Here is a 26,716-nt window from a genome sequence, read left to right on the forward strand (position 1 = left end):
TGATGGTATCAGTGACTGCCCCGACGGATCCGATGAATATGGCTGCAGTAAGGCTGATGATTCGTCACGTGTACCAGCAGTCTCCCCTTGTTTGCCAGATGGTCTGGTAGTTAGATTCCACCCGAAGCAGCGAAGATTTCGTTGTGGCTTTTGTGTATCGCTTTGCCATGCTTGTCCAGTAGTGAGGGTAAATGGTGGTGGAGATTAAACCCCCACCCCCACCCCCACACCCTGTCTTGCTTATTGCCAGGTACGCTAGGGAATCACCAAGCTTGGTCCCAGTGGCTTGTTGTGCTTCCATTTACTGTGGTCATTATGCTTTTGCCGCTTGTGTTGATGAGTTGTTACTGTCAGACATGTGTTTTCAAAGCAGAGTGCAGTTGTTTTTTGTTTTTCCTTTCTTTTAGAAGTTTACTTGCAGACATACCAAGAGCAAAGTTGTAAGTTGTTACTTTGTAGCTGTTTGCATTCTGACTTTTTTCTTTCTGTTTTCTTTGCTTTTTTTTTTTTTTTTTTTTTTTGGTACCTTGATTTAAAAACAACAATAACAACAACAAAAAAAACCCACCTTGTCAAAACATCAGAGAAACTTATATTTCAGTGATATTTTCGAGAGAGAGAGAGAGAGAGAGAGAGTTTCCTTTTATATGTTTCTCAGAAAAGTAACTTTTTTTACTTGACTAGCATGCAAGATATTGTGCATTAAACATGGGAAATCAACAAATTAGTTGAAAATTTGCACCAGTGGTATTGATATAATTTTCTTCACCATCTTCTTTCATACTGATCATCTACTAGGGTACTGTCGATTGCTATAGCTGGAATTTTACAAAGAACTGAAGTGTTCGACATGTATCATGAGATGGTGAGAAACTGGAAAACCTTTTACACCATGATGAAATGTAGTTGGTTGATCAAAGTTCAGTTGGCAGTCTTTACACTACACCATGATGAAATGTAGTTGGTTGATCAAAGTTCAGTTGGCAGTCTTTACACTACACCATGATGAAATGTAGTTGGTTGATCAAAGTTCAGTTGGCAGTCTTTACACTACACCATGATGAAATGTAGTTGGTTGATCAAAGTTCAGTTGGCAGTCTGTACACTACACCATGATGAAATGTAGTTGGTTGATCAAAGTTCAGTTGGCAGTCTTTACACTACACCATGATGAAATGTAGTTGGTTGATCAAAGTTCAGTTGGCAGTCTTTACACTACACCATGATGAAATGTAGTTGGTTGATCAAAGTTCAGTTGGCAGTCTTTACACTTCTCACTGAGAGAATGTCACAGCCACCAGAGTAAGAGCTTGTGTGACTTGTGATGGAAAGAAAAGTCCTTTTGTTCCTTTTCCATCATATTTCCTCTCAACAACCTCCACTGTGCAGAGGTCTCAACAATATCAGGAAGTTGGTATACGGAGTAGTGAGAATCTGATCAGTTTGTTTGAAAAGGATTATGAAAATGGATAAATAAATAAAATAAAAATTAAAAAAACCCAGATAAATATATTTTCTCATCTTACTTTTCTGTTATCTTGGAAGCATGATTTTTTGTTTTTTTTAGGTAATGCCTCCTCTTCCTCCAGTCCCCTTTCCTTCTCTCTCTCCTCCTCCATGTACTTCTCTGTTAATACAAGTCATTGTGGATCACAGGTTACGCCAAAAATGTAAACAGGTTTTTCTAGATTTCATTCTGTGCAACGGCCACTGACTTACGGCCCTGAGGAGGAGAAAAAAAGTTTATTTCAGCTTTTTCCTTTTCTTTCACATTGTTCATTGGATGTCAACTCTAGTTGTCTGCAGTTGACATTATTCACTGAAAGTCAACTCTCTTCATCTGCATTTGACATTTCTCTAGCTGTCTGCATTTTACATTGTCCACTGGATTTCCACTCTTGCTGTATGCATTTCACATTGTTCACTGAATGTCAGGTCCATTCACCTGCATTTGACATTGTTCACAGAATGTCAACTCCATTCACCCGCATTTGACATTGTTCACTGAATGTCAACTCTATTCACCTGCATTTGACATTGTTCACTGAATGTCAACTCCATTCACCTGCATTTGACATTGTTCACTGAATGTCAACTCCATTCACCTGCATTTGACATTGTTCACTGAATGTCAACTCCATTCACCTTTGTTCACTGAATGTCAACTCCATTCACCCGCATTTGACATTGTTCACTGAATTTCAACTCTATTCACCTGCATTTGACATCGTTCACAGAATGTCAACTCCATTCACCTGCATTTGACATCGTTCACTGAATGTCAACTCCATTCACCTGCATTTGACATTGTTCACTGAATGTCAACTACATTCACCTGCATTTGACATTTTTCACTGAATGTCAACTCCATTCACCTGCATTTCACATTGTTTACTGAATGTCAACTCCATTCACCTTCATTTGACATCGTTCACTGAATGTCAACTCCATTCACCTGCATTTGACATTGTTCACTGAATGTCAACTACATTCACCTGCATTTGACATTGTTCACTGAATGTCAACTCCATTCACCTGCATTTCACATTGTTTACTGAATGTCAACTCCATTCACCTGCATTTCACATTGTTCACTGAATGTCAACTCCATTCACCTGCATTTCACATTGTTCACTAATGTCAACTCCATTCACCTGCATTTCACATTGTTCACTGAATGTCAACTCCATTCACCTGCATTTGACATCGTTCACAGAATGTCAACTCCATTCACCTGTATTTGACATTGTTCACTGAATGTCAACTCCATTCACCTGCATTTGACATCGTTCACAGAATGTCAACTCCATTCACCTGTATTTGACATTGTTCACTGAATGTCAACTCCATTCACCCGCATTTGACATTGTTCACTGAATGTCAACTCCATTCACCTGTATTTGACAGTGTTCACTGAATGTCAACTCCATTCACCTGTATTTGACAGTGTTCACTGAATGTCAACTCCATTCACCCGCATTTGACATTGTTCACTGAATGTCAACTCCATTCACCCGCATTTGACATTGTTCACTGAATGTCAGCTCCATTCACCTTTGTTCACTGAATGTCAACTCCATTCACCCGCATTTGACATTGTTCACTGAATGTCAACTCCATTCACCCGCATTGACATCGTTCACAGAATGTCAACTCCATTCACCTGCATTTGACATTGTTCACTGAATGTCAACTCCATTCACCTGCATTTGACATTGTTCACTGAATGTCAACTCCATTCACCTGCATTTGACATTGTTCACTGAATGTCAGCTCCATTCACCTGTATTTGACATTGTTCACTGAATGTCAACTCCATTCACCTGTATTTGACAGTGTTCACTGAATGTCAACTCCATTCACCTGCATTTGACATTGTTCACTGAATGTCAGCTCCATTCACCTGCATTTGACATTGTTCACTGAATGTCAGCTCCATTCACCTGCATTTGACATTGTTCACTGAATGTCAGCCCTATTCACCTGCATTTGACATTGTTCACAGAATGTCAGCCCTGTTCACCTGCATTTGACATTGCTCTAGCTGTCCGACATTGACATTGTTTACTGGATGTCCACTTTATCTGTCTGTATTTTATATTGTTCCCCGGATGTCCACCTTTTTTTTTCTTTTTTTCTGCATTTGGCATTGTTCACTGGACATCCACTCTAACTCTATGCATTTCACATTGTTCATTGGATGTCTGCTCTAGTTGACATCGTTCACTGTATGTATCTAATCTAGCTGTCTGTCCACTCTAGTTGTCTGCATTTCACATTGTTCACTGGTCATCTGCTCTTTTTTTTTTTTTTTTCATTTCACATTGTTCACTTGGTATCCACTCTAGCTGTCTGCACTTGACTTTGTTCACTGGATGTCTACTCTAGTTTTCTGCATTTCACATTGTTCACTTGGTATCCACTCTAGCTGTCTGCACTTGACATTATTCACTGGACATCTACTCTAGCTCTCTGCATTTGACATTGTTCGTTGGATGTCTGCTCTAGTTGACATCATGCACTGGATATATCCAATCTAGCTGTCTGCAAGAATATGTGTGGCTTGTGTAGTTGGCTGCAGTGTGTCATCAGGGACATCCTCCTCAGGGATGTCCTCATCAGGGGTGTCCTCATCAGGGATGTCATCATCATGGGTGTTCCCCTCACAGGTGTCCTCCACAGAGGTTTCCTCCTTTGGGATAGGCTCTTCAGGGGCATCCTCCTCAGGATGTCCTCATGAGGGGTGTCCTCATTAGGGGCATCTTCCTCAGGGGTTTCCTCATCAGGGGCATCTTCCTCAGGGGTTTCTTCAAGAGGGGTATTTTCCTCAAGGGTATCCTTCTCAAGGTTGTCCTCAGGGGTGTCAGGTGTCCTGAGGGCAGCCTTGTGGTGGTGGACAAGGTCACAGAGGTGACAGGGGTCTGGGGTCAGGAGGGCTTCTGTCTGGCCAGCCTTACTGTGCTGTGTATGCCAGCATGCATCATGTCATGTTGTGTTCTGCACCTTGAAGAGGAGAGCAGTGGGAGTACATCCTGTTGTGTCCTGTTCCCAGTTTTGAGTGGAAGAACAGGTGTGTTGCTGGTGCTGGTCAGGTGTTGGTGGAATAAAGTGCCTCCTCCTTGCATCGCTGGCCTTTCGGAATGGTGCTGCTGATCCTCTGCATTCTTGTGTGTACTGGATGAATGCACTTGCAGACTGTCTGCATCTCTTCATTCAAAGGATTTTTTGCGAGTTTGAAATTTGCATCCACAGAGACGTGTGTGTGTATGTGTGTGTGTGAGTGTGCATGTGTGTGTGTGTGTTTGTGTGCGTGTGTTGTGTGTGCGCACGTGTGTGTGTGTGTGCGTATGTGAGCTTGTGTGTATGTGTGTGTGTGCTTATGATTTTGCATGGGATTTTCTGTCATGATTGTGTGTGCTGCATCTGTAGTGTAGACTGTTCACCTTGTAAAGTGTTAGCAGGTTGGATCATGATCACTGTGCACTGGTCTGTGCATGTTCAGTAGTTGCCAAACTTACCTGTTTTCGACAAAGACGCGTATCTCCTGCAGTGTCAGTCATTCAAACCAGCAGACAGTTCCATGCTTCAATCCTTTCAGCAAACTCTAACCACAGAGCAAAAACGAACATCTCCTTTGAAAGGAAGTGGTTTGGTGTGGAAGGAAACTGGAGTGTGTATTGTATTGTATTGTATTGTATTGTATTGTATTACTATTTGTCACAAATTATTTCTCTGTTGTTTTTCTTTCACTGTTCATAAAATTTCAGTCCAATTTATCAGGTATTCTGCTGGTAATCCTGAAACAGTTTTGCATTTTACTGATAGTGGGTTTTGAAGTTCACTGCATTATCAACTTGCCTTTGCATCATCATTGTTTAGATTTGGTTTATAATCAGGTAGATGCATGATAAACCGATTAACAGATAGTGTGTTTATTACAAAAGCAGTATGCTAACCATATAGGTGCAGTTTTCACTGCTTCATTTATTGCATGCTTAATAAGATCTGACAATGAGCAAACAATAGCAATGAAGGGACTACTGTGGGGAATACTGGATGTCAGAACAGTACATTCATGATGGCTTCATTATTTTCCACTGTTTTTGGATGTTCAAAAGAGACACCTATTTTCCATTTGATCTGAATTTATTTATTTATTTATTTATTTTTGTTATTTTAACTTTATTTATTTCATTTTGTTTTATTTATTTTTATTATTATTTATTTTTTATTTTTCTCTTTTTTATTTATTTATTATTATTATTTTATTTATATATATATATATTTTTTTTTTTTTTTTTTTTTTTTTTCTCAAGGCCTGACTAAGTGCGTTGGGTTACGGTGCTGGTCAGGCATCTGCTTGGCAGATGTGGTGTAGCGTATATGGATTTGGCCGAACGCAGTGACTGATACTGATACTTATTTAAAATGCTTTCACTGCCAATGTTGCATTTCAACACCAGCCAGGTAGAACACCTCTGTTGCTGAAATGTGACCAGACCATGGGTCGGTTAATCTCAAACCTACTGCATTGAATATTCACTGATAGGATAGGCCATATTTTGTTCACATCATGGGGGAATCCCCAGCTGTTCTTAACGCCATTTTTTCCCATGCTTTTGGTACCAAGGAGTATTTCACTCTAAAGTGACTGGCGGTGAAAGGCGGTGTGTTTTCAGAGAACTTGTTTTAACACATTCAACCCCAGGGAGTGTACACCCTAGGCAGACTTCCCTGTCATATTGATTCAGAAAAACACAAGAAATATATTAAAATAAACTGTTCCCCCCCCCCCCCAACCCCCCACCCCAACCAAATTGACAAATGTAGACACTGCTGGAAATGCTGTAGAAATTAGCTCCCTTTGTTTGCATCTTTATGCATATACAGGAACATGGAAGAAATTTTGACATTGAGCAGTGCTCTTGCACAGGGTTCAGTCAGTTAACACATCCAAAATGAGTAATTAATGTCTGCCTAGCTGGTACTCTATGGGTATTGTCAAAAGTTGTCATGTTTGCCAGTAGCTAACCGATGGGTTGCTTTTATTTGGGTTGTATTTATTCATTTGTTTATTCATTTTAAATCTCTAGGACGCTCTTTCTAGGGTGACTGAATAACCAGCAGCATGGTTTGGTTTGGTTTGGTTTGCTTGGATTTGATCTTGATTCGCAGGTTTAAGTGTGTCTTCAGTTTGATTGGATGATATCAGTTTTTGCACTTTTGTCCAGATCCATTCGGGGAGGTCTGCCCAGAGGGATATTTCCTTTGTGACAACAACCAGTGCGTTGACCCACGAAAACAGTGCGACGGCGTCGACGACTGCGGTGACGGAACTGATGAAAGAGGCTGTGGTAGGTTGGGTGTGCAGAGGGGGCAAAGGGGTGTGTGGGGGAGGAGGGGCCCAAGGTTGTGGAGGGGTGGTGTCTTCTGATGATAATGATATTGGTGGTGATATTGATGATCATGTTGATGATAATGATATTGGTGGTGATATTGATGATCATGTTGATGATAATGATATTGGTGGTGATATTGATAATCATGTTGATGATAATGATATTGGTGGTGATATTGATAATCATGTTGATGATAATGATATTGGTGGTGATATTGATGATCATGTTGATGATAATGATATTGGTGGTGATATTGATATATTGATAATCATGTTGATGATAATGATATTGGTGGTGATATTGATGATCATGTTGATGATAATGATATTGGTGGTGATATTGATGATCATGTTGATGATAATGATATCGGTGGTGATATTGATGATCATGTTGATGATAATGATATCGGTGGTGATATTGATGATCATGTTGATGATAATGATATCGGTGGTGATATTGATGATCATGTTGATGATAATGATATCGGTGGTGATACTGATGATCATGTTGATGATAATGATATTGGTGGTGATATTGATGATCATGTTGATGATGACGGCAGTGTCTGTTTTGATTTTGATGATTTGTTGCTGAAACAGATATCAGATGTGGGTATTTTGCAAGTTCAAGTTTACATGATGCCAATATCAGATATGGGTTTTGCGCAAGTTCAAGTTTATATAATGGTCATTAGTGGGCTTCAATTCATAAGAAGGCCAATTGTTGGCAGTACTGTCACTTGATTATACTTGATATAGGAACCAGTAGCTGGCACAAGTCTCACTGGTAGCATCCTTTACAAAAAAAAAAATGTTGGAGGATAAATATGTGTGTGTGTGTGGTATGAGATAAGGAATATCCTTTATCATCTCAAGATGAGAAATTGTAGTAAAGAATTATATGCAAAGTCATAAGGAGTATCCTTTATCATCCCTAGATAAGAAATCGTGCAGAGGATATTGTCCAGTCACAGGAAGATGTTTGAAAAACACAGGACTGGTGCGGTAGCTGAATGGTTTCAGTGCTGGACTGTTTCTAGAGCTAAGTCACCAGTTTTGGCACGCCTGGTGGGTTAAGGGTGGACATTTTTCCACTCTCCCACATCACCGTATACACACACCTGCTAGTGCCTGAATCCCATTCATGTGTGATGGTGGTGTGTCCATCGAGATGATGATGACCATCATTGTCATCCAGCTGGGGGATGGGGGGAGGGTGGTGGTGGGGTGGGGGGGAGGATGCTTATGAATCTATCTGTGAATGTGCAGATGGCTGAATAGTCCAATCTGCACACGAAATGTTCGCTGACAGTTGGGGCAGACAAAGACAGGCATATCATTGTTAGGGAGCTTGTTTGCCCGTGACTTTCTGGCCTGCCTCTTCTGAACAGCTGCAGCAGTCCTGTCGGCCTGGCACAACTTGGCGCCTTTGTGCACAGCAGCACGCCATTTGTCACAGTCCACTGCAAATTCCTCCCAGGAGTCAGGGTTGATATCAAATGCTTTCAGAGAGACTTTCAGAGTCATGTGTATACTGATGCTGGAGATCACATCCATTCAGTTACTCACGGAGGTGTCATTGTGTTTTGACAAATCCATATACACTACACCACTTCAGCTAAGCAGAAGATCAAACACACACATTAAAGATCTTTCGTTCGGTAGGCTATGGAAATAAGAGCATACACAACATTCACACCCAGAAAACAAGAGTATAGCTGCCCACATGGCAGGGTTAAAACAGTCATTGATGTAAAAGCCCACCCCTTGATGTAAGTGAAGGTGTGAGATCCCACAAATGCAGAAGAAGAAGAAGAAGAAAAAACCCTGAAAAAAAAGCAAAAACAAATCCCAACTCTGTTTCAGTGACATGCTCTGACAGTGAGTTTACCTGCCAGAATGGGCAGTGCATCCCAGGCACTCAGCGATGTGATGGCGCCCCTAACTGCGCTGATGCCAGCGACGAACTCAACTGTCCACGTAGGTTGTTGTTTTGTTTTTGCATGGATGTAGATGTAGTAGTGTTAAACTTGACCATCATTCCACTCAGTGATAGTAGACAGGTGAAAACCAAGAGTGGAGGGGGGGGGAGGGGAGAAGAAGGGGAGGGGTAGCAGGAGATGGGAGGGGGGAAGGTGTATGTGTGTGTATGTGTGTGTTGGTGAAGTTGATGTCTTGTTGGTGTGTTGATGAAGTATTGATGGTGTGTTGATGATGTATTGATGGTGTGTTGTTCATGTATTGATGGTGTGTTGATGATGTATTGATGATGTATTGATGGTGTGTTGATGATGTATTGATGGTGTGTTGTACAGCAAGGCCAGGCTGCAGGACAGGCCAGTTTGAATGTGGCGATGGACGCTGCATCGATGAAGACCTCAAGTGCGACGGCATTCCCGACTGTGAGGACCTCTCAGATGAATCCAACTGCCGTGAGTGTTACCTCCCTTTGTCTCTCTTGATGGAATGCTTGTACAGAGCTGTTGTCTCCCATACTTCTATTTTTGTGCAGCTCCTACTTTTTGTTCAGTTTTCACTCGGAGATCAGCTGTCAAAAGAAAATGTATGGTCCTTTTTCAGCTGTCAAAAGGAAATGTATGATACTGTTTTGTACAACAGGTTTTGTTTTATTGCAGGTATTATTTGGTTCTTGAAGCCTTTTTTTTTTTTTTTTTTTTTTTTTTGTATGACAGGTTTTATACTGTTTCTGGAAGTTGGGTTTTTTTTCCCATGTGTTGTGTGAATTCTTCATTCTTTTCATTGTACATTGCTGTCATTGTCAGTCGTCATTTCTAAAACATACCATAATCATTGGTTTCCCATGTTTGAAACAGTCATGTTTGTGTACATTTCTTGTAAGATGACATTCAGTGTATCTTGTCAAATGATCATGTCTGCTTGTGTACAATGTTGCTGTGGTAGTGTTTTTTATTATTACATTTTTATTAAGTCAGTAATCCATATGCTTTGTACACTTATGTCACCTAAGTATGAATTACTGTAAAAATATTTTTACCTTTTGATTGTAATAATATTTGTACACTTTCTTGAAGACAGTTGGAATTGTATAGCTATAGCGTTCATTTAAAAAAAAAAATTAAAAAAAAGTCACACTGCTGTTGTATTTTTCCTTCTCTTTTTTCATATAATGTGCTTAACATTTTTCTTGGTGTTCTCTGTCAGTACAACATTAGTTGATCTGACAGTAATTGTTTGGTGAAGTGTACTGATTATCTGGTGTTTCTCTTTCACTCTGCGGCATCAAACAGCCGGTGAGTATGGTTTTGACAGTCCTTTCATTGTAGCAGCTCATATACGTACCTCTTACTGTTCACACCTGTATTCCCTGTCGGCAAACAAACGCGGCCCTTTCGGTCAGTTGTCCATTGCCAGATGGTTTTGGACTTTGTTGCTCATTTGTACTTTTTCAACTTTTTGGGGGGGATGCTTTTTTTGGTGGTTTTTTTTTTTGTTGTTTTTTTTGTTTCTCTTGGGGTTTTTTTGGGTTTTTTTTTTTTACAATAATGTTTAAAAAAAAAAAAAATCAATGTTTAAATTTCAACATGTATGAATTATGAATTAACCCAGATTATGAATCATTGTTGTTGCGAATCTTTTGATCAAAGGAGCTGGTTGAGGGAAATTTGTGTGTGTGTGTGTGTGTGTGTGTGTGTGTGTGTGTGTGTGTTCACTTTTCCCTGGAGGTTTCAAGGACTTGTATATATTTTTGTTAATTTTTTATTTTATTTTTTCTGCCAACTTGCTAAGTGATTTTTTTTTTTTTTTAACAGTTTTTTTTTTTTTTAATAAATGTTTTGTGAATGTTGTGCTTGTAGGATTTTTGTAGTGACTGAAATTGTTCTGATGGGGAAAGCAGATAAGGAGATTGTGTGTGTGTGTGTTTGTGTGTGTGTGTGTGTGTGTGTGTGTGTGAGTGTGTGTGTGTGTTTGTGTGTGTGTGTGTTTGTGTGTGTGTGTTTGTGTGTGTGTGTGTGTGTGTGAGTGTGTGTGTGTGTTTTTCCCTATTGTAGCAGTTTTGCTGCAGTGAGGTATTAGACAAATATAGTCAAATAGTAAACAGGCATGGTCAAAGAGCAATTTCTTATGCATTAAGACAAACACAAGAAAGCAGTCTTCATGAATTTTAAGTTTGTGAAAAGAAAAAATGAAAAGAAAATATTCAGAGAAGAAAAAACAACAACATAATACTTTTTCATGGGGTTGGGAGTAGGTGGAAGGGTTGAAATGAATGCTGGAGGTAAGAAATATTTCTATTGCATGTATCAGAAAAATTTTGGAAGGAAAAGTTGTTTGACTTAAACACTGCCAGTCATACGTGACTTGTAGACATCAAATCAATTCCATAAGAGTTCACAACTCTTCTGTAAATTATACCCTGTAAGCATGTGTGTATATGTGTATGCATATGTATATTTATATTTATACAATCAAGGGATGTACTCTTTTTATCCTGTATGACTTGAAGTTCGATTTTTACTTAAAGCGTTTCCTCTTTTTTTTATTTGTGTGTGCTCATGTATATGTACATAATGTGTGTGTGCTTGTGTGTGTGTGTGTGTGTGTGTGTTTATGATGTGTGTGTGTTTATGTGTTTGTGTGTGTGTGTGTGTGTGTGTGTTTGTTTGTATGTGTGTTGTTTGTGTGTGTGTTTGCGTGTGTGTAAGTTGGACATGGTCGGAGTTGGATAAATAAGGTCTACACACCATGCTCATTTTTGTTGTAAAGCAGTGCTCCTCACTGTTGCTTTATTTATTTATTTTTTTATATGAATGTGTCTTTAGATTTCTTGATGTGGGTGTGCCATTTGGATTCAGTGAACAGTGATTTGATGTAGGCCTTCTTCTTGCAACTTGCATCTCCACTTTTTGCTATTTTTACATGCTTCTCTCTTCACAGTTTGTATTTACTGGTACTTTAATCATTAGATTTGTAGCAAGAGAAAGAATGCCAGAGTTGAGAGCTGCCTTTTCAAAACTTAACGTCTTTTTTTATTTGCTTTTTTTTTTTAATTCTTTAATTTAAATCTTATTATTTGATTCTTGAATTTGTATGATGTCTTCACATTCACTACATCATTTGGTTTTCGTTCTGTGTGTGTGTGTGTGTGTGTGTAGTGTGTGTGTGTGTGTGTGTGTGTGTGTGTGTGTGTGTGTGTGCATTTGAGCATGTATTCTTGTGTGTGTGTGTGTGTGTGTGTGTGTGTGTGTGGTCTTGCTTGCTGTGTCTGAGAGAGAGAGAGAGAGATAAGAAGAGGTGACAGGGGTGGAAGACAAAAGTGGCAGTGAGAGTTGGGTTAGTGGAAGGATCTTTTGTTTTCTGTATTGAATAAGATTGTTGATACTCGCTCATTAGCAAACAAGATTGGATTGGAGTCAAACTGTTACACCTATAATGTTCTTGAGCACAGCTGTTTTCAGTGAAGGTTCTGTGTGATTTAAAAAAAAAAAAAAATTATAAAAAAACAAAAAATGATTATGGATTTTTTCATTTGTTTTATCTTTTTTTTTTCCTGATCCTCTTTTCTTTCCTTTCTATTGTTACAGTGTCTGCTCTTCGATGTGTGTTGTACAGTACAGTGCTTAGTTGAGTATTGGAAGATCTTTTCCTTCTTTCAGTTGTATGATTTTACTACTTCCAGGCCATATGTTTTGGTAGACTACAATGTGTACCAGCAGCTCTGAATATTGCAGTCTTTAAGAAGGTGTGTTTTTATGGCTGCACTGCATACATGCAGCTCTGAATATTCCAGTGTTTGATGTGTATGTTTTTATGGTATGCAGCTCTGAATATTATGGTCTTTGATGTGTGTGTTTTCATGGCTGCAATCGGTACATGCAGCTCTGAATATTCCACTCTGTGATGTGTGTATGTGTGTGTTTTTGTGGCTGCGACATGCGATTGCAGCTCTGAAGATCATGGGTATGTCCACGGTGAAGCGAGGAGAGATGCTGCGAGTGATGTGCAACCTCACAGGAGGTGACGTTGCTCAGCAGCGCATCACCTGGCTGGTCAATGGCCAGACTTTCGACAGCGCCCTTTTCCCCAACACTCAAGTCCTGGACTTCCCCATGCCAGAGAAGGGGTTCTTCCTCAGCGAGCTTCGCATCCAGAGCAGCACTCTGGAGGATTCAGGGAACTACACCTGCCGAGCTTTCGGTCAACTGCAGGCTGATTTCAGTGTGCGGGTGATAACGGCAGGTGTGTGTGTTTCTGCACAGGTGTAGCTGGCCGGTGGGCAGGGGGCATTGGGTATCTTGTAATCACGGGTGGAATTTTCTACGTGTGGAATTTCCCAATTTTTTATCTGCTCCGTGTGTTAGTGGGAGGGTGGGGGGTTGGAGGGGGATGTGCGTGTGTACTTGCATCCGAGTGTGTTAGCAATTAATGTAACGTCTATTCACTGATTTTATATGGTACATTGTGTGTGTGTGTGTGTGATGTGTTTGTATGTATCTGTGTGTGTGTGTGCGCATTTGTGAGTATGTGTGTGTGTGAATGAGTGTGCTTATGTTTTACTGGAGTCCTGCTGTATTATAGCCAAAGAGCTTGAAATATCTTCACTGCCTTCTGAGCATACCCTTCAGCTCTGGTTTAGATGTCAATGCTTAGTGTACAGCTGTAGCCCCAATACCTGTGCAACGTGGGTAGGACAGTGGATTCACTCTTTCCGCACACATGCTGAGAAAAATGGAACTTTATTGTTTCTTCATTGTGTTCTGCCAGAGTTCATGTCCCTGTCACCCACTCCTTTCTCTGGCACAGAAATGACTATTTTCTTTTCTTTCTTTCTTTTCCAGTAGAGCTGTCAGTTCTGTTTTTAATTCAAAGTTACAAGTAAAACATTAGATCCCTTGTCTTGAGACTTCAGCACCTTATGTCAAAATTATATTTCAGTCATTATGTGGAGTTTGGTAGCTATTGGTTGAGCGGTTGCTGTAAATTTGTGCCTGAAGTGAAGCACCCCTTCCTGTTGATGCAGCCAGGCCAAAACATGCCAGGCTGGGAGGATTGCACAGGCAGAAGACCCTAAAGGGCTGAAAGGGCTAATTGTCTCAGAACATTTCAGCTTCATAGAAGTACACAAAAGGTTGAAAAGTGACTTTGACAACATTTCAGCTTCATAGAAATGCTTTAGAGCCGAAGAGGACTCAAATAAAAATACCTTAACTGAAAAAGAAGAAAAAAGGAAAAGAAAAGAAAAAGATAGCAAATCTGTTGGTGAAACAGTTAATACTTGCACCTTTTTTCAGAACAGCTTAAGGACACACCACTTTTATAGACTACTGAAGGAGATACTTTTGTTGTAGAATACTGCAGTGCAGAATTTATGTTGTGTTGTTGCAATAATTTATCATTTTATTTCATTTGTGTGTGTACACACACGTGTGTGTGTGTGTGTGTGTGTGTGTGGTTTGAACAATGGATTACTGAGCAGTTCGTGGTTGTTGTGCTTTTGCTCTGTGTTATTATTTCATTTTGTTTTATGCGTGTGTGTCCTTTGAACAATGTATGTTACGTGTACAGTGCAGTTCAGTTTTATTGTTCGATGAACGACAGTGTTGTCTTGTTGCTTTGATTTGTCTCTGCCAAAGATTGAGCTCTATATGAAATCCTTTTTTATTTCATTTTTTATCTGTTTATTTATTTGTTTGTTCGTTTGTTTGTTGCTGATGTTTGAACTGTGTCCTGCCTGTACCTAGGCTGCACCGCTGGTCAGTTCACCTGCGGTGATGGTCAGTGTATTGACCAGAGGCGACGTTGTGACCGTCGCCGTGATTGTCGGGATGCGTCTGATGAACAGAACTGTAGTAGGTTGACTCCTCTTCGATATCATCTCCTGTTTATTCATCTGCTGTTGTTATATCCAGTGCTATTCTGGTCATCATGGTGATGGTCTGATCGCTTTGCTTCCTGCTTTGGTTTTTTTTTGTTTTTTTGTTTTGTTTTTTTTTGCTTGCTTGCGTCGGTAGTTTACTTGTAGTGAGCGTTAAGTAGTTAGTGTTGTGTGTTATACTGAATTCATTGGGTATCTTTGTGTGTGTGTGTGGGTGTGTGTGTGTATGTGAGTATGCTTGATTGTGTGCATGTTGTTTGTATTCATTATATAATTTTGCATTTATAGATTGTGTGTGTGTGTATGTATTTTTGCATTTATAGATTGTGTGTGTGTGTGCGTGTGTGTGTGTGTGTGTGTGTGTTACATTTTTGCATTTATATATATGTGTGTTTCTGTGTGTGGGTGTTAGTTTGAGAGCAGTTTTGTGTGCATTTTGTAGTACTTGTTGTATACTTCTGTATTTTTGGGTGTGTTTGTGTGAGAGAGAGAGAGAGAGAGTGTGTGTGTGTGTGTGTTTGTATGTTTTAAATTTTTTTTAATTTTTGGATGTGTGTGTGTGTGTGTGTGTGTGTGATTATCATGTACTTACTTACTATTTTGCCAGTTGAAGAGGTATATTATGAATATTATATTTCTGCTAGTTAATACTGCTTAGTCTAGTTGTTGTTATGGTTGTTGATGTAAGAAACTGTTCCTCGGTGGTGATTGATCAGTCTTTTGCTGACATTAATTTTTTTAAATTTTTATCTTCTCCCTTTTTCTGGGTACCCACTCCTATTTAGTATGATGTTTTGCTGTCACTTATTTTATGCTTACTGTAAGCTTTTTTTCTAATAGTGTCTTGTAATCAGAGAGAGAGAGAGCAAGAAAATTACCCATGATATGATAGTGACAGCTGTAATAACGTTCTTATTAAAAAAAATTTTTTTTAAAGTGACAAATAAATCTGACATATATGTGTCATAGCTGCTTTATTTGTTTCTACCCATCTTTGCGTTGCCGCTGATTCTAATTTTTACTGGTGCTTTCTCTGCAGCCTAAATGAATAAATTGACTGAATCAATTAACTGATAATACACAAATGTATATTATGTATAATTTCATATGTATCTTACGTACCTGCGTTCATAATATGTACAGAATACATTCACTTGGATTTGTATGTTTCATATATGCACATTGTCACATGAGCAAGCAGACACAGGAACATCTACATAAAAATACTCACACATGTATATGATAAATAGTGACGCAAATATGTGGGTGCATGCACTTGGACGCACACCACACATGCACACATGCATGCATACACACACACACACACACACACACACACACACACATACGCGCACACAAATGCGCACATGACTTCGCAAGTACAGATATTTCTCTTCTTGTTTTTTTTCTTTCTCTCTTTTTTTAAACTTCCATCAGACCAAAAAAACACCAAACAGGAGCCTAATAACAAACTAATCAGCCGCTTAATTATCAGGTACATGTGCACATTAACTGATGTTGATCAAGCCTGTTGCTGTTTATTGTTCACTTTATGCTTTTAGATATGTTATACATTATTGCTGTACAAAATGAGTATTTTTCATTTGATTACAATAGGTTTTATTGTAAAGTGAAACTGTGGTGCATGTGTACATTATGCTATTTTGGAAAAAGGATTTGTATGTATTAAACGTGTGTCTGTGATGGTGGCGGAGGTGTGGTTTCTGTGACCATTGAATTCTTTCTGTTCTGCAGAAGATAGACCTGAAAATTTTCCTTATATTCCACCATTTTCTTCTCTCTGTTTTTTTCACCCCTCTTTTCTTTTCATTTTCTTTGCTTCCTTTTCGTTTTTTCTTTTTGTTTGTTTTTGTTTTTTGAAGGAATGTATGTACTGTTTTTCAAACTTATTTATGGATGTTCTATCATTCATGTTTAACTGGGGCCTTTTGTTGTTTTCAGCATATCTAGTTGATTTGAACACTTGTTAGCTATTGGAATCAGGCAGAAGAGAAGTGAAATCATGTCATCATTTAACTTTCTGATGAAGTTTTGTTTTGATTTGTGTTCCTCATGATTGATATTTTTCTGTCTGGAATTTGTTTTTCTTTTCTTGCTTTCTGTGTTATTATCTTGATTCATTTTTCTTGACATCTTTTTGGAGTACATAGTTTTCATGATGTTTTTAATGTCTATGTCAAATGCTGATTTTTCTCCCATTGGACAGGTATAAAGCGCAATCTGTAGGAAAAATAGCAGTAGTGGTCGGGAATCAGTATATATATATATATATATATATATATATATATATGTATGTATATATATATATATATATATATATATATATATATAAAAGGAGCTAATATTTGTTTTCCTTAGTATATTTATGTGTTGGTGGTTGTTTTTTGGTGTGTTTTTTTACTTTGTTGTTTTGATGATTGTCAGTATAGAGTAAAGAGATACCAAAAAGTTTGTAATGGTGACAGCATAATATTATCATGGGGTCCGTGTTGGAGATGTGTTGAACCTTCATATGTATACTGTGACTTTGTTGTTTTTCCCTTCTGTTTTACAGTGATTTTGTGTTACATTGATGGGTATTTGTGCAGTTAATAGGGTGCAGGCAAGTTGGTGTTTGTTTTCACTAAATGTTGAAAATGTGAAGGAAGCACAGCATGAACGCTTCAGTGAAACGATATGTATTGACATGTTTCCAGGTCTCTGATTGGGATAATGCTGGTATTGGAAACACCTTGATGAGCAGGGAAAAATCTCCAGAAAAACATGAAGACAGAAAACGATGAACAAAAACAATATCACTGAAGTGTAGAAAGCATACTCAAACATATACACCTGTTTGTACACACTGTCTCATGCATAAACATGTATGCACACACACACATGAACGCACACATGCACACACGCACACACACACACAACACACACACACACACACACACACCTGAATGTGCAGAAGAGTGTTTAACTAAAGTTATTTTGAAGGAAATCCAAAGGAGCAGACAAAGCCATGAGTGAAGAAAACAGACTGCTTTCCTATGAAATTTCCATGCCAGTGCAAGATTGCTGTTTTTGTGTCCCATCACTCTTGAGTATTGCTTTTGCCTCATTTGTCATGTTTTTGTCGGTGTATAATACTCTTCCTATTTCTTTCCATTTTTCGTCGTAGTGTCTACAATCAGCAGTATGTGGGCAGGACATTGAACAAATTTCCTCCCTCTTCTGATGAAAATACCAGTGTTCCTGGGCACAAAACCAGATAACTATTTTACATGAGGTTTCCTTGTAATGATAATTTTCTTCTCTTTATATATATATATATATATATTATTTTAGATTCAGTTTGTAAAGCACCCTTTCATGAAAACAGTGTATGATCAGTGAAAAGATTCTGTGACATGAATCAAATGTCCGGTGTGGAATTTCATGCTTTTACCGCATAGGACACATCATTCTCATCAGTGCATTGATGGTTCTCACACAGGGACAAACCTCAGATGCAGAATGTCAGAAGATTCTCAGTTTGTTTGTTTGTTTTTTCAGGGGAAAAAAAGTAATTTCCAACTGAAAAAAACAAAACAAAAACAACCAACTCATTTTGAGGGGAAAAAGTAAGAAACATCAGAGGATTCTGTATGTTTAGAAGAAAACAGTTATTTCACACTAAAATTTTGAAAAAACAACAGCAAAGTATCAGAAGTCAAGTGTGTGTTTTGGAAGAAACCATTCCAGTGATTTGAAACCAGATACTAAGTGAAGTCTGTGTTTTGGAAGAAACCATTCCAGTGATTTGAAACCAGATACTAAGTGAAGTCTGTGTTTTGGAAGAAACCATTCCAGTGATTTGAAACCAGATACTAAGTGAAGTCTGTGTTTTGGAAGAAACCATTCCAGTGATTTTAAACCAAATACCCTCCAGAAAAATATATGTATATTTTGAAATTTTTCTTCTAGGTTGCCGTGATGACGAGTTCACATGCCGCGATGGTCTGTGCGTTACTGCCGAGTTCAGATGCAACGGTCGACCTGAATGTGAAGATGGCAGCGATGAAGAGAATTGTTGTATGTTATGACCTTCACAGTTTGTGCTTGACGTTTAACTGGTGAAAAAAAAAAGAGTGGCTTTAAGTGTGGTTGCTGGGACAAGTTAACATCAACAGCAGCAGTTATAGATTAACCTTACATGTGTCAGGTTGAACTAATGTTGGTGTTGTTCCGGTTGTGGGATTTTTTTGTCCGTAGATGTATGATGGCTTTCACAATTTGTGCTTACATATTCTTTCATGAGTTCTGAAAGGTACATTTAAAAAAAAAATGCACTGAGGCTAGTTTGGACTTTAAGAATGGCTGAAATATGATTCCATAATAAACCACCTGAGTATAAAAGACTAGATTTAAAAAGATCAATCACCGGATGGGGTAGCTTATTCCTGTGGATGTGGTGATTGTCGTCAGTTTGAAATTTACTTTCAGTAGAGGGTGGGACACAACAAAAGATGTAGGTGTTGATACCCACCCACCCTCCTCCACACACCTCTCCCCCGTCTCTTCCCAAAAGTCACAGGTGTTAACAACAGAAGCTACAGATTTAGATTAGTCTTTCATGTTCCACGTTGAATTAATATTGGCATTGTTTCTGCTGTGGGATTAATCATGTCATAGATTAATTTTAAACCATAACAGTAGTTTGCCTGCTTTTAGAGTTATACAGTTCTGTGTTTGTGCATTTGACATAAGAGAGTGTTTAGAATACAGTGTTGGTTTCTATCATTGATGTTGTTAACAGTCTTTCTTGGTAGCAGTAGAAAACATTTGGAGTGGTGAAACTTTTTTGTCAGCCTGATATTCTTTGAACTGTGTCTTCTTCTTCTACTTTGTCCATAGGCCTCAACTTCTGTGTTCACTGGCATTTTCAAATGGGCTTTTACTTGTGTGTCCACCATTTTCAAATGGGCTTTTACTTGTGTGTCCACCATTTTCAAATGGGCTTTTACTTGTATGTCCACCATTTTCAAATGGACATTTACTTGTGTGTCCACCATTTTCAAATGGGCTTTTACTTGTGTGTCCACCATTTTCAAATGGGCTTTTACTTGTATGTCCACCATTTTCAAATGGGCTTTTACTTGTGTGTCCACCATTTTCAAATGGGCTTTTACTTGTGTGTCCACCATTTTCAAATGGGCTTTTACTTGTGTGTCCACTTTTACCCTTCTTTGTAGGCAACCATATTTTGTTTTCAGGGGTGTACACGCTGGGTGTGTTCTTATTTCTATAACCTGTTGAACGCTGACATGGATTTGGGGATCATTATTAACGTGCACATATTACCTTCTGCATGGATATCTATTTCATAAAGGGGAATCAGGCATTTGTAGGTCTGCACATATGTTGACCTGGAAGAAAAGAAAAATCTCCACCATTAAACCACGAGATGCTATGACCTGGATTTGAACCCAGGAGCCTTGGCTGTTGCTCCTGTCATGAAATGTGTCCAGATTTCATACCCTCTGCAGCCTTCGTCTGACCTTTTATGTTGCTTTCAGCGCCTCCAGTTGATTTTAACTCTTGCTCACTTGACATTTTGTGGGAGTACTTTGTTTTCATGTTGTTCTTCTTTTAATGTATATATCAACTGTTGATATTTCTCCATTGAATATTTATAAAATGCATGTTATAGGAAAAATAAAAGCCATTTTTAAGAAAATATATAAATGTCTTCTCAGATTATTTACTTCTTTTTTTTTCTATTGACAAGGTGCTAGTACTTGGCTGTTGTTTTGTTTTCACCTATATGATTGTTCGATGTTTGAAATGTATAAAAACTTCATGTGTAATCTGAATGACTTTTCCCTACCATTTTGCAGCAGTTCCATGTTACATTGAAGGACATTTGTGCAGTTTATAGGGAAGTTGGTGTTTGTTTTCACGAGATGTTGAAAATGTGAAACAAATGAAACAATATGTATTGACATGTTTGCGATGTCCAGGCAAGTCTTTAGTTACGATAATGCTTGGATTGAAATCACTTTGACGAGGGGGGGGGGGGGGGGGGGGGGAAGAAGACAGAAAAAGATAAAATAAAAACAATGTTACTGAAGTGTAGAAAGTTCACTAAAGTGTACATGCATCAACATAATGGACACATATTTTTGTGTGTTTACACACTCTCTCACATGCATAAACACACACACACACACACACACACACACACACACACACAAACACAACACAACACAACACAACACAACACAACACAACACACACACACAAAAGTTGTTTTGTAGGGAAAAAACGGACCAGACAAAGCCATGACTGAAAAGAACCTACTGCCTTCTTATGAAATTTCCATGCCAGTGCAAGACTGCAGTTTTAAGTATCTGATCATTTTTATTTCTGTGTGTGCTACATTTGTCTTTATTTATTTTTTTATTTTTTGTCTTCTCATTCCATTTCCTCTTTCAGTGAAAGTGCTAGTTTTCCTGAGCACAAGATTGGAGGATGATTTTTATATTTTCCAGTTTGTCACATGGTTTTTTTGGGTTTTTTTTCCATATAGTCTGAGAGTGTTGGGGTGTATGAGAACAAGGGTGAAGGGTTGGTGTGGTAGGAAGGGAGGTGGGGTGGAGGGTGGGAAGGGTTAGGAACTCCTGTCTTTTGGCAGTCTGTGATAAGAAAAAAAATTCTGTGAAATGAATCAAGTGTCAGGTATGGAATCTAATGTTTTTACTGCATAGGACACATCATTCTTATCAGTGCAGTGATGGTTTTCACACAGGGTCACATCCAAGAATTCAAAGGATTCCCCATGTTTAGAAGAAAATTCAGTGATGTCAAACTAGAAAAAAGAAGAATCAAATGTTAGAGGATTCCCAGTGTTTAGAAGAAAATAATTCAGTTATTTCAAACTAAAAATTTTCAAGTATCAAAAGTTAAGGGATTCTCTGTGTGTTAAAAAAAATAAAAACACTTAAATAATTTCAAACCAAAATTCTCCAGGTATGTAAATGTTGATATTTTTCTTCTAGCTTGCCGCGAAGACGAGTTCACTTGCCGGGATGGTCTGTGCGTTTCTGCTGACTTCAGATGCAACGGTCGACCTGAATGTGAAGATGGCAGTGATGAAGAGAATTGTCGTATGTTTTGAATCTCATGATTCATGCTTGCCGTACAGCTGGTTTTGTTTAAACAATATATATGGCTTGTGGTTGCTGGATCATACTAACATCAACAGATTAGTTTTACATGTGTCAGGTTGAACTAATGTCGGTGTTGTTCCGGTGGTGGGAATTTTGTGTCTGTAGATGAGTGATTTTTTTTTTTTTTTTTTTTTTTTTTTTTTCAATTTGTGCTTGATGTTGTACCTCAGTCGTTTTTATTGGTGTCTTCTAAGTGTGTGTGGCTTGTGGTCAGTGAATTCCTGGTTGACAACAAAAGGTGCCGGTGTTGATAGCCCCCCTGCCTTCTCCACTCTCTCCTCCCTCCCCATCCCCCATCTCTTCCCAAAATTTCCAGGTGTTAACAACAAAAGCTACAGGTTTAGATTGGCCTTACATGTTCCAGGCTGTACTAACATTGGCATTGTTTCTGTTGTGGAATAATCATGTCATTTATTCATATGAAATTGTAATGACAGTTTGCATGATTTAGGAGTTTTACAGTTCTGTGTTTGTATATTTGACAAAAGAGAGTGTTTATAATGCAGTGTTGGTTTCTGACATTGATGTTTTGCTTTTAACAGTCGGTCTTGGTAGCAGTAGAAACATATGGAGAGGTGAAACATTTTTTTGTCAGCCTGATATTCTTTGAACTGTGTCTTCTTCTTTGTTCATGGGCTGCAGTGCCCATGTTGAATTGGATGTACAAATGGGCTTGTCCATGTTTGTCCATTTTTACCCCAATATGTAGGCAACCATACTTCGTTTTCAAGGATGTGCATGCTGGGTGTTTTCTTATTTTCATGACCTGTTGAATGCTGACATGGATTACGAGTTCTAAATCAATCTGTATATTTTATCTTCAGCATGAATATATACATTTGAAGGGTGTTCAGGCACTAGCAAGTCTGCACACTTGTTAACCTGGGAAATTAGGAAAAAACATCCACTATTAAGCCACAAGGCGTTGCGACCCATATTCAAAGCCAAGAGCCTCAAATTGAAAGTCGTATGTTTTAATCATTCAGCTGTTGCTCCTGTCATGAACTGTGTCTGAATTTCACCCCTTCTGCAGCCCTCTCCCAGTCTTCCAGCACTGTGTTCTGTATGTCAGGAATGATTTAACCACTTGACTGCTGATGATGAGAATGCTCACGGAGTGCACATGTGGAGTGATGGCAAGAGGTAACGCGTCCGCCTAGGAAGCGAGAGAATCTGAGCGCGCTGGTTCGAATCACGGCTCAGCTGCCGATATTTTCTCCCCCTCCACTAGACCTCGAGTGGTGGTCTGGACACTAGTCATTTGGATGAGATGATAAACCGAGGTCTCGTGTGCAGCACGCACTTAGTGCACATAAAAGAACCCACGGTAACAAAACGGCTGTTCCTGGCAAAATTCTGTAGAAAAATCCACTTTGATAAGAAAAACAAATAAGACTGCACGCAGGAAAAAATACAAAAAAAAAAAAAAAAGGGGGTGGCGCTGTAGTGTATTGGCACGCTCTCCCTGGGGAGAGCAGCCCGAATTTCACACAGAGAAATCTGTTGTGATAAAAAAAGAAATACAAAATACAAATCAGTGAAGAAAGTGCTGTTGCCTAACTGAGAAAGAGGATACAGGTCAGGATGTTGGTCACTACTCTATATTCGGACGTCTTTCTCTTGGGACTGCATTACATAATTTAGTTCTGCAAAATCAGTTACACCACTGAAAAGTACAGAGGAAGCCAGTAGTAATTTAGTTCTGCAAAATCAGTTACACCACTGAAAACTACAGAGGAAGCCAGTAGTAATTTAGAGGAAGCCAGTAGTAATTTAGTTCTGCAAAATCAGTTACACCACTGAAAAGTACAGAGGAAGCCAGTAGTAATTTAGTTCTGCAACATCAGTTACACCACTGAAAAGTACAGAGGAAGCCAGTAGTAATTTAGTTCTGCAAAATCAGTTACACCACTGAAAAGTACAGAGGAAGCCAGTAGTAATTTAGTTCTGCAAAATCAGTTACACCACTGAAAAGTACAGAGGAAGCCAGTAGTAATTTAGTTCTGCAAAATCAGTTACACCACTGAAAACTACAGAGGAAGCCAGTAGTAATTTAGAGGAAGCCAGTAGTAATTTAGTTCTGCAAAATCAGTTACACCACTGAAAAGTACAGAGGAAGCCAGTAATTCTTGCACTTTGGATTCGTGTCACACTGATTTCATTTCATCAAGCTACAGCAGTCAAGGGGTTAAAGAATATGTTCTTGAGTGCTTGGTGTTGTCAGTCGTTGTGCGCTAGTGCTGATGGAACAGCAGTGATGAAATAGTTGCTGTCACTGTCTTGTTTCTGTATAACATTTGGATGAGTACTGCTTCAGTTTCAGTGGAAACTATGACATAACTTGAAAATGAGCGTTTTGCTTTCTGTGATATTTCATGTTTCTTGAACCTTTTGTGTGTATCTCTGTTTATTTTGATTTCATGTAAGTGGAGAGTCAGTGTGTTGCTTTCTGTGATATTTCATGTTTCATGAACTTCTATGTGTATCGCTGCATACTTTGGATTGTGTGAGGAAAGATGTAACCAGAATTCAGTTTTGCCCTTCATTGTTGGTATATGTAATAGGTAAAGAAAAAAGAAATATTACAACATTTTTCTGTTTCTTCTGGGGAATGGGTGGTGGTGGAGGGTTAGGGGTGGAAGGTTGGAAGACGTGATTTTTCAGTCTTGGAAGCAGTGTGTGGTATTTAGATGACTGTGTGTATCTGCGTTCAAGGGTTTTATAGATACATAATGGTGTGTTTTGTTTTTTTATTTTTCTTCTTGTCCTGAGTGTTTTGTTTTATTCTTTAGTTTTCTTTTTCTCTTCATTTCTTTCTTTTTTTTTAATTTTCTTTTTTCTTTTTTTCTCCTTTTTGTCTTCTTTTTCCTCTTCTTCTTTTCATTTTCAGTTTCTGACTAGCACTCATTAGTTTTCCATTTTCTTGCCATTTTTAAAATCTTAATTTTCCTGTCTTGACTTTCTTTGCTTTTTTTTATGTTCTCTTTCTTTTGTTTTATTTTTTCAAATTTTGGTTTTGATTTTTACATGTGCTCCCAGGATTGTTAAAGCTTACAGTTTTACAAGCAGGTTCTTTATCAAGTTTAATTTGGTCTATTATCAATACAGAAAAGGGTTGCATGATGAAATAAAAAGATTAGTGATTGTATCTTAAATTGTTACATGGTGATGTAAAACGTTTAGCCATGATACTTAAAATCGTGTGTGTTGAAAACAATTGTGCAGTTGTTGACATGTGATTCATTGTAGTTGCAAGGTAATCAGTGCTTGCCTTTCACAGCAGTAGACTGATTTCATTCATTGTAGTTATAAAGAAATTATTTAAGTGCAATAGATTGATGTGCCACTCATTGTAGTTTTATAGTAATTGTAGTAAATGCAATAGATTGTGTCATTCATTGTATTTACAAAGTAATTGTCATAAGTACAATGGATTGATGCATCATCCATTGTAGTTACAAAGAAATTGTTTAAGTGCAATAGATTGATGTGCCATTCATTGTATTTTCAAAGCAGTTGTTATAAGTACAATAGATTGATGTGTCATCCATTATGTTCACAAAGTAGCAGTGGTAAATTCCTTTTACAGGAATAGACTGACATGTCTTTCAGTGTATTTGCAATAAGTTGTCATGCCACTCATTGCAGCTTTGAAGTAACTGCTGTAAGTGCCTTTCACAGCAATAGATTTTCATTTATTCTAGTTACAAAGTAACTAATGTGAGTGCCTTTTACAGCAATAGATTTTCATTTATTCTAGTTACAAAGTAACTAATGTGAGTGCCTTTCACAGCAATAGATTTTCATTTATTCTAGTTACAAAGTAACTAATGTGAGTGCCTTTCACAGCAATAGATTTTCATTTATTCTAGTTACAAAGTAACTAATGTGAGTGCCTTTCACAGCAATAGATTTTCATTTATTCTAGTTACAAAGTAACTAATGTGAGTGCCTTTTACAGCAATAGATTTTCATTTATTCTAGTTACAAAGTAACTAATGTGAGTGCCTTTTACAGCAATAGATTTTCATTTATTCTAGTTACAAAGTAACTAATGTGAGTGCCTTTTACAGCAATAGATTTTCATTTATTCTAGTTACAAAGTAACTAATGTGAGTGCCTTTTACAGCAATAGATTTTCATTTATTCTAGTTACAAAGTAACTAATGTGAGTGCCTTTTACAGCAATAGATTTTCATTTATTCTAGTTACAAAGTAACTAATGTGAGTGCCTTTCACAGCAATAGATTTTCATTTATTCTAGTTACAAAGTAACTAATGTGAGTGCCTTTTACAGCAATAGATTTTCATTTATTCTAGTTACAAAGTAACTAATGTGAGTGCCTTTTACAGCAATAGATTTTCATTTATTCTAGTTACAAAGTAACTAATGTGAGTGCCTTTTACAGCAATAGATTTTCATTTATTCTAGTTACAAAGTAACTAATGTGAGTGCCTTTCACAGCAATAGATTTTCATTTATTCTAGTTACAAAGTAACTAATGTGAGTGCCTTTTACAGCAATAGACTGACTTGTCATTTAATCTAATTACACAATAACTGTTGTAAATGCCTTTCACAGCAATAGATTGACCTGTTGTTCATTCTAGTTTCAAAGTGACTAAAATTTTTTTACAGCAAAAGATTGAGTGTCAATCATTCTTATTACAAAGTAACTGTCACAAGTGTCTTTCGTGGCAAAAGATCGAGTAGTTATTCATTGTGTTTGGTTTGCAGAGTTTAGTA

The 26,716-nt window shown here is 38.1% G+C and overlaps 1 protein-coding gene across 14 annotated transcripts in view; it reads left to right on the forward strand.

Annotated features, from left to right (window-relative positions):
- Nucleotides 1-26,716, forward strand: part of LOC143287757 (basement membrane-specific heparan sulfate proteoglycan core protein-like) — a 310,798-nt gene that overhangs the window by 121,725 nt on the left and 162,357 nt on the right. For 8 of the 14 annotated variants that reach the window (XM_076596017.1, XM_076596019.1, XM_076596022.1 and 5 more), the window contains 6 exons: nucleotides 1-47; nucleotides 6,732-6,854; nucleotides 8,765-8,878; nucleotides 9,214-9,330; nucleotides 18,726-18,833; nucleotides 21,800-21,907. The exon at nucleotides 1-47 is cut by the window's left edge and continues 76 nt beyond it. In XM_076596017.1, coding sequence (XP_076452132.1) covers nucleotides 1-47; nucleotides 6,732-6,854; nucleotides 8,765-8,878; nucleotides 9,214-9,330; nucleotides 18,726-18,833; nucleotides 21,800-21,907 — 617 coding nt within the window. Of the gene's footprint in view, nucleotides 48-407; nucleotides 441-6,731; nucleotides 6,855-8,764; nucleotides 8,879-9,213; nucleotides 9,331-12,828; nucleotides 13,118-14,619; nucleotides 14,728-18,725; nucleotides 18,834-21,799; nucleotides 21,908-26,716 lie in introns of those variants that run through there. The other 6 variants (XM_076596020.1, XM_076596021.1, XM_076596023.1 and 3 more) reach the window with 6 other exon arrangements.

This window comes from Babylonia areolata, chromosome 11, assembly GCF_041734735.1.
Source record: "Babylonia areolata isolate BAREFJ2019XMU chromosome 11, ASM4173473v1, whole genome shotgun sequence".
NCBI lineage: Eukaryota > Metazoa > Mollusca > Gastropoda > Neogastropoda > Buccinidae > Babylonia > Babylonia areolata.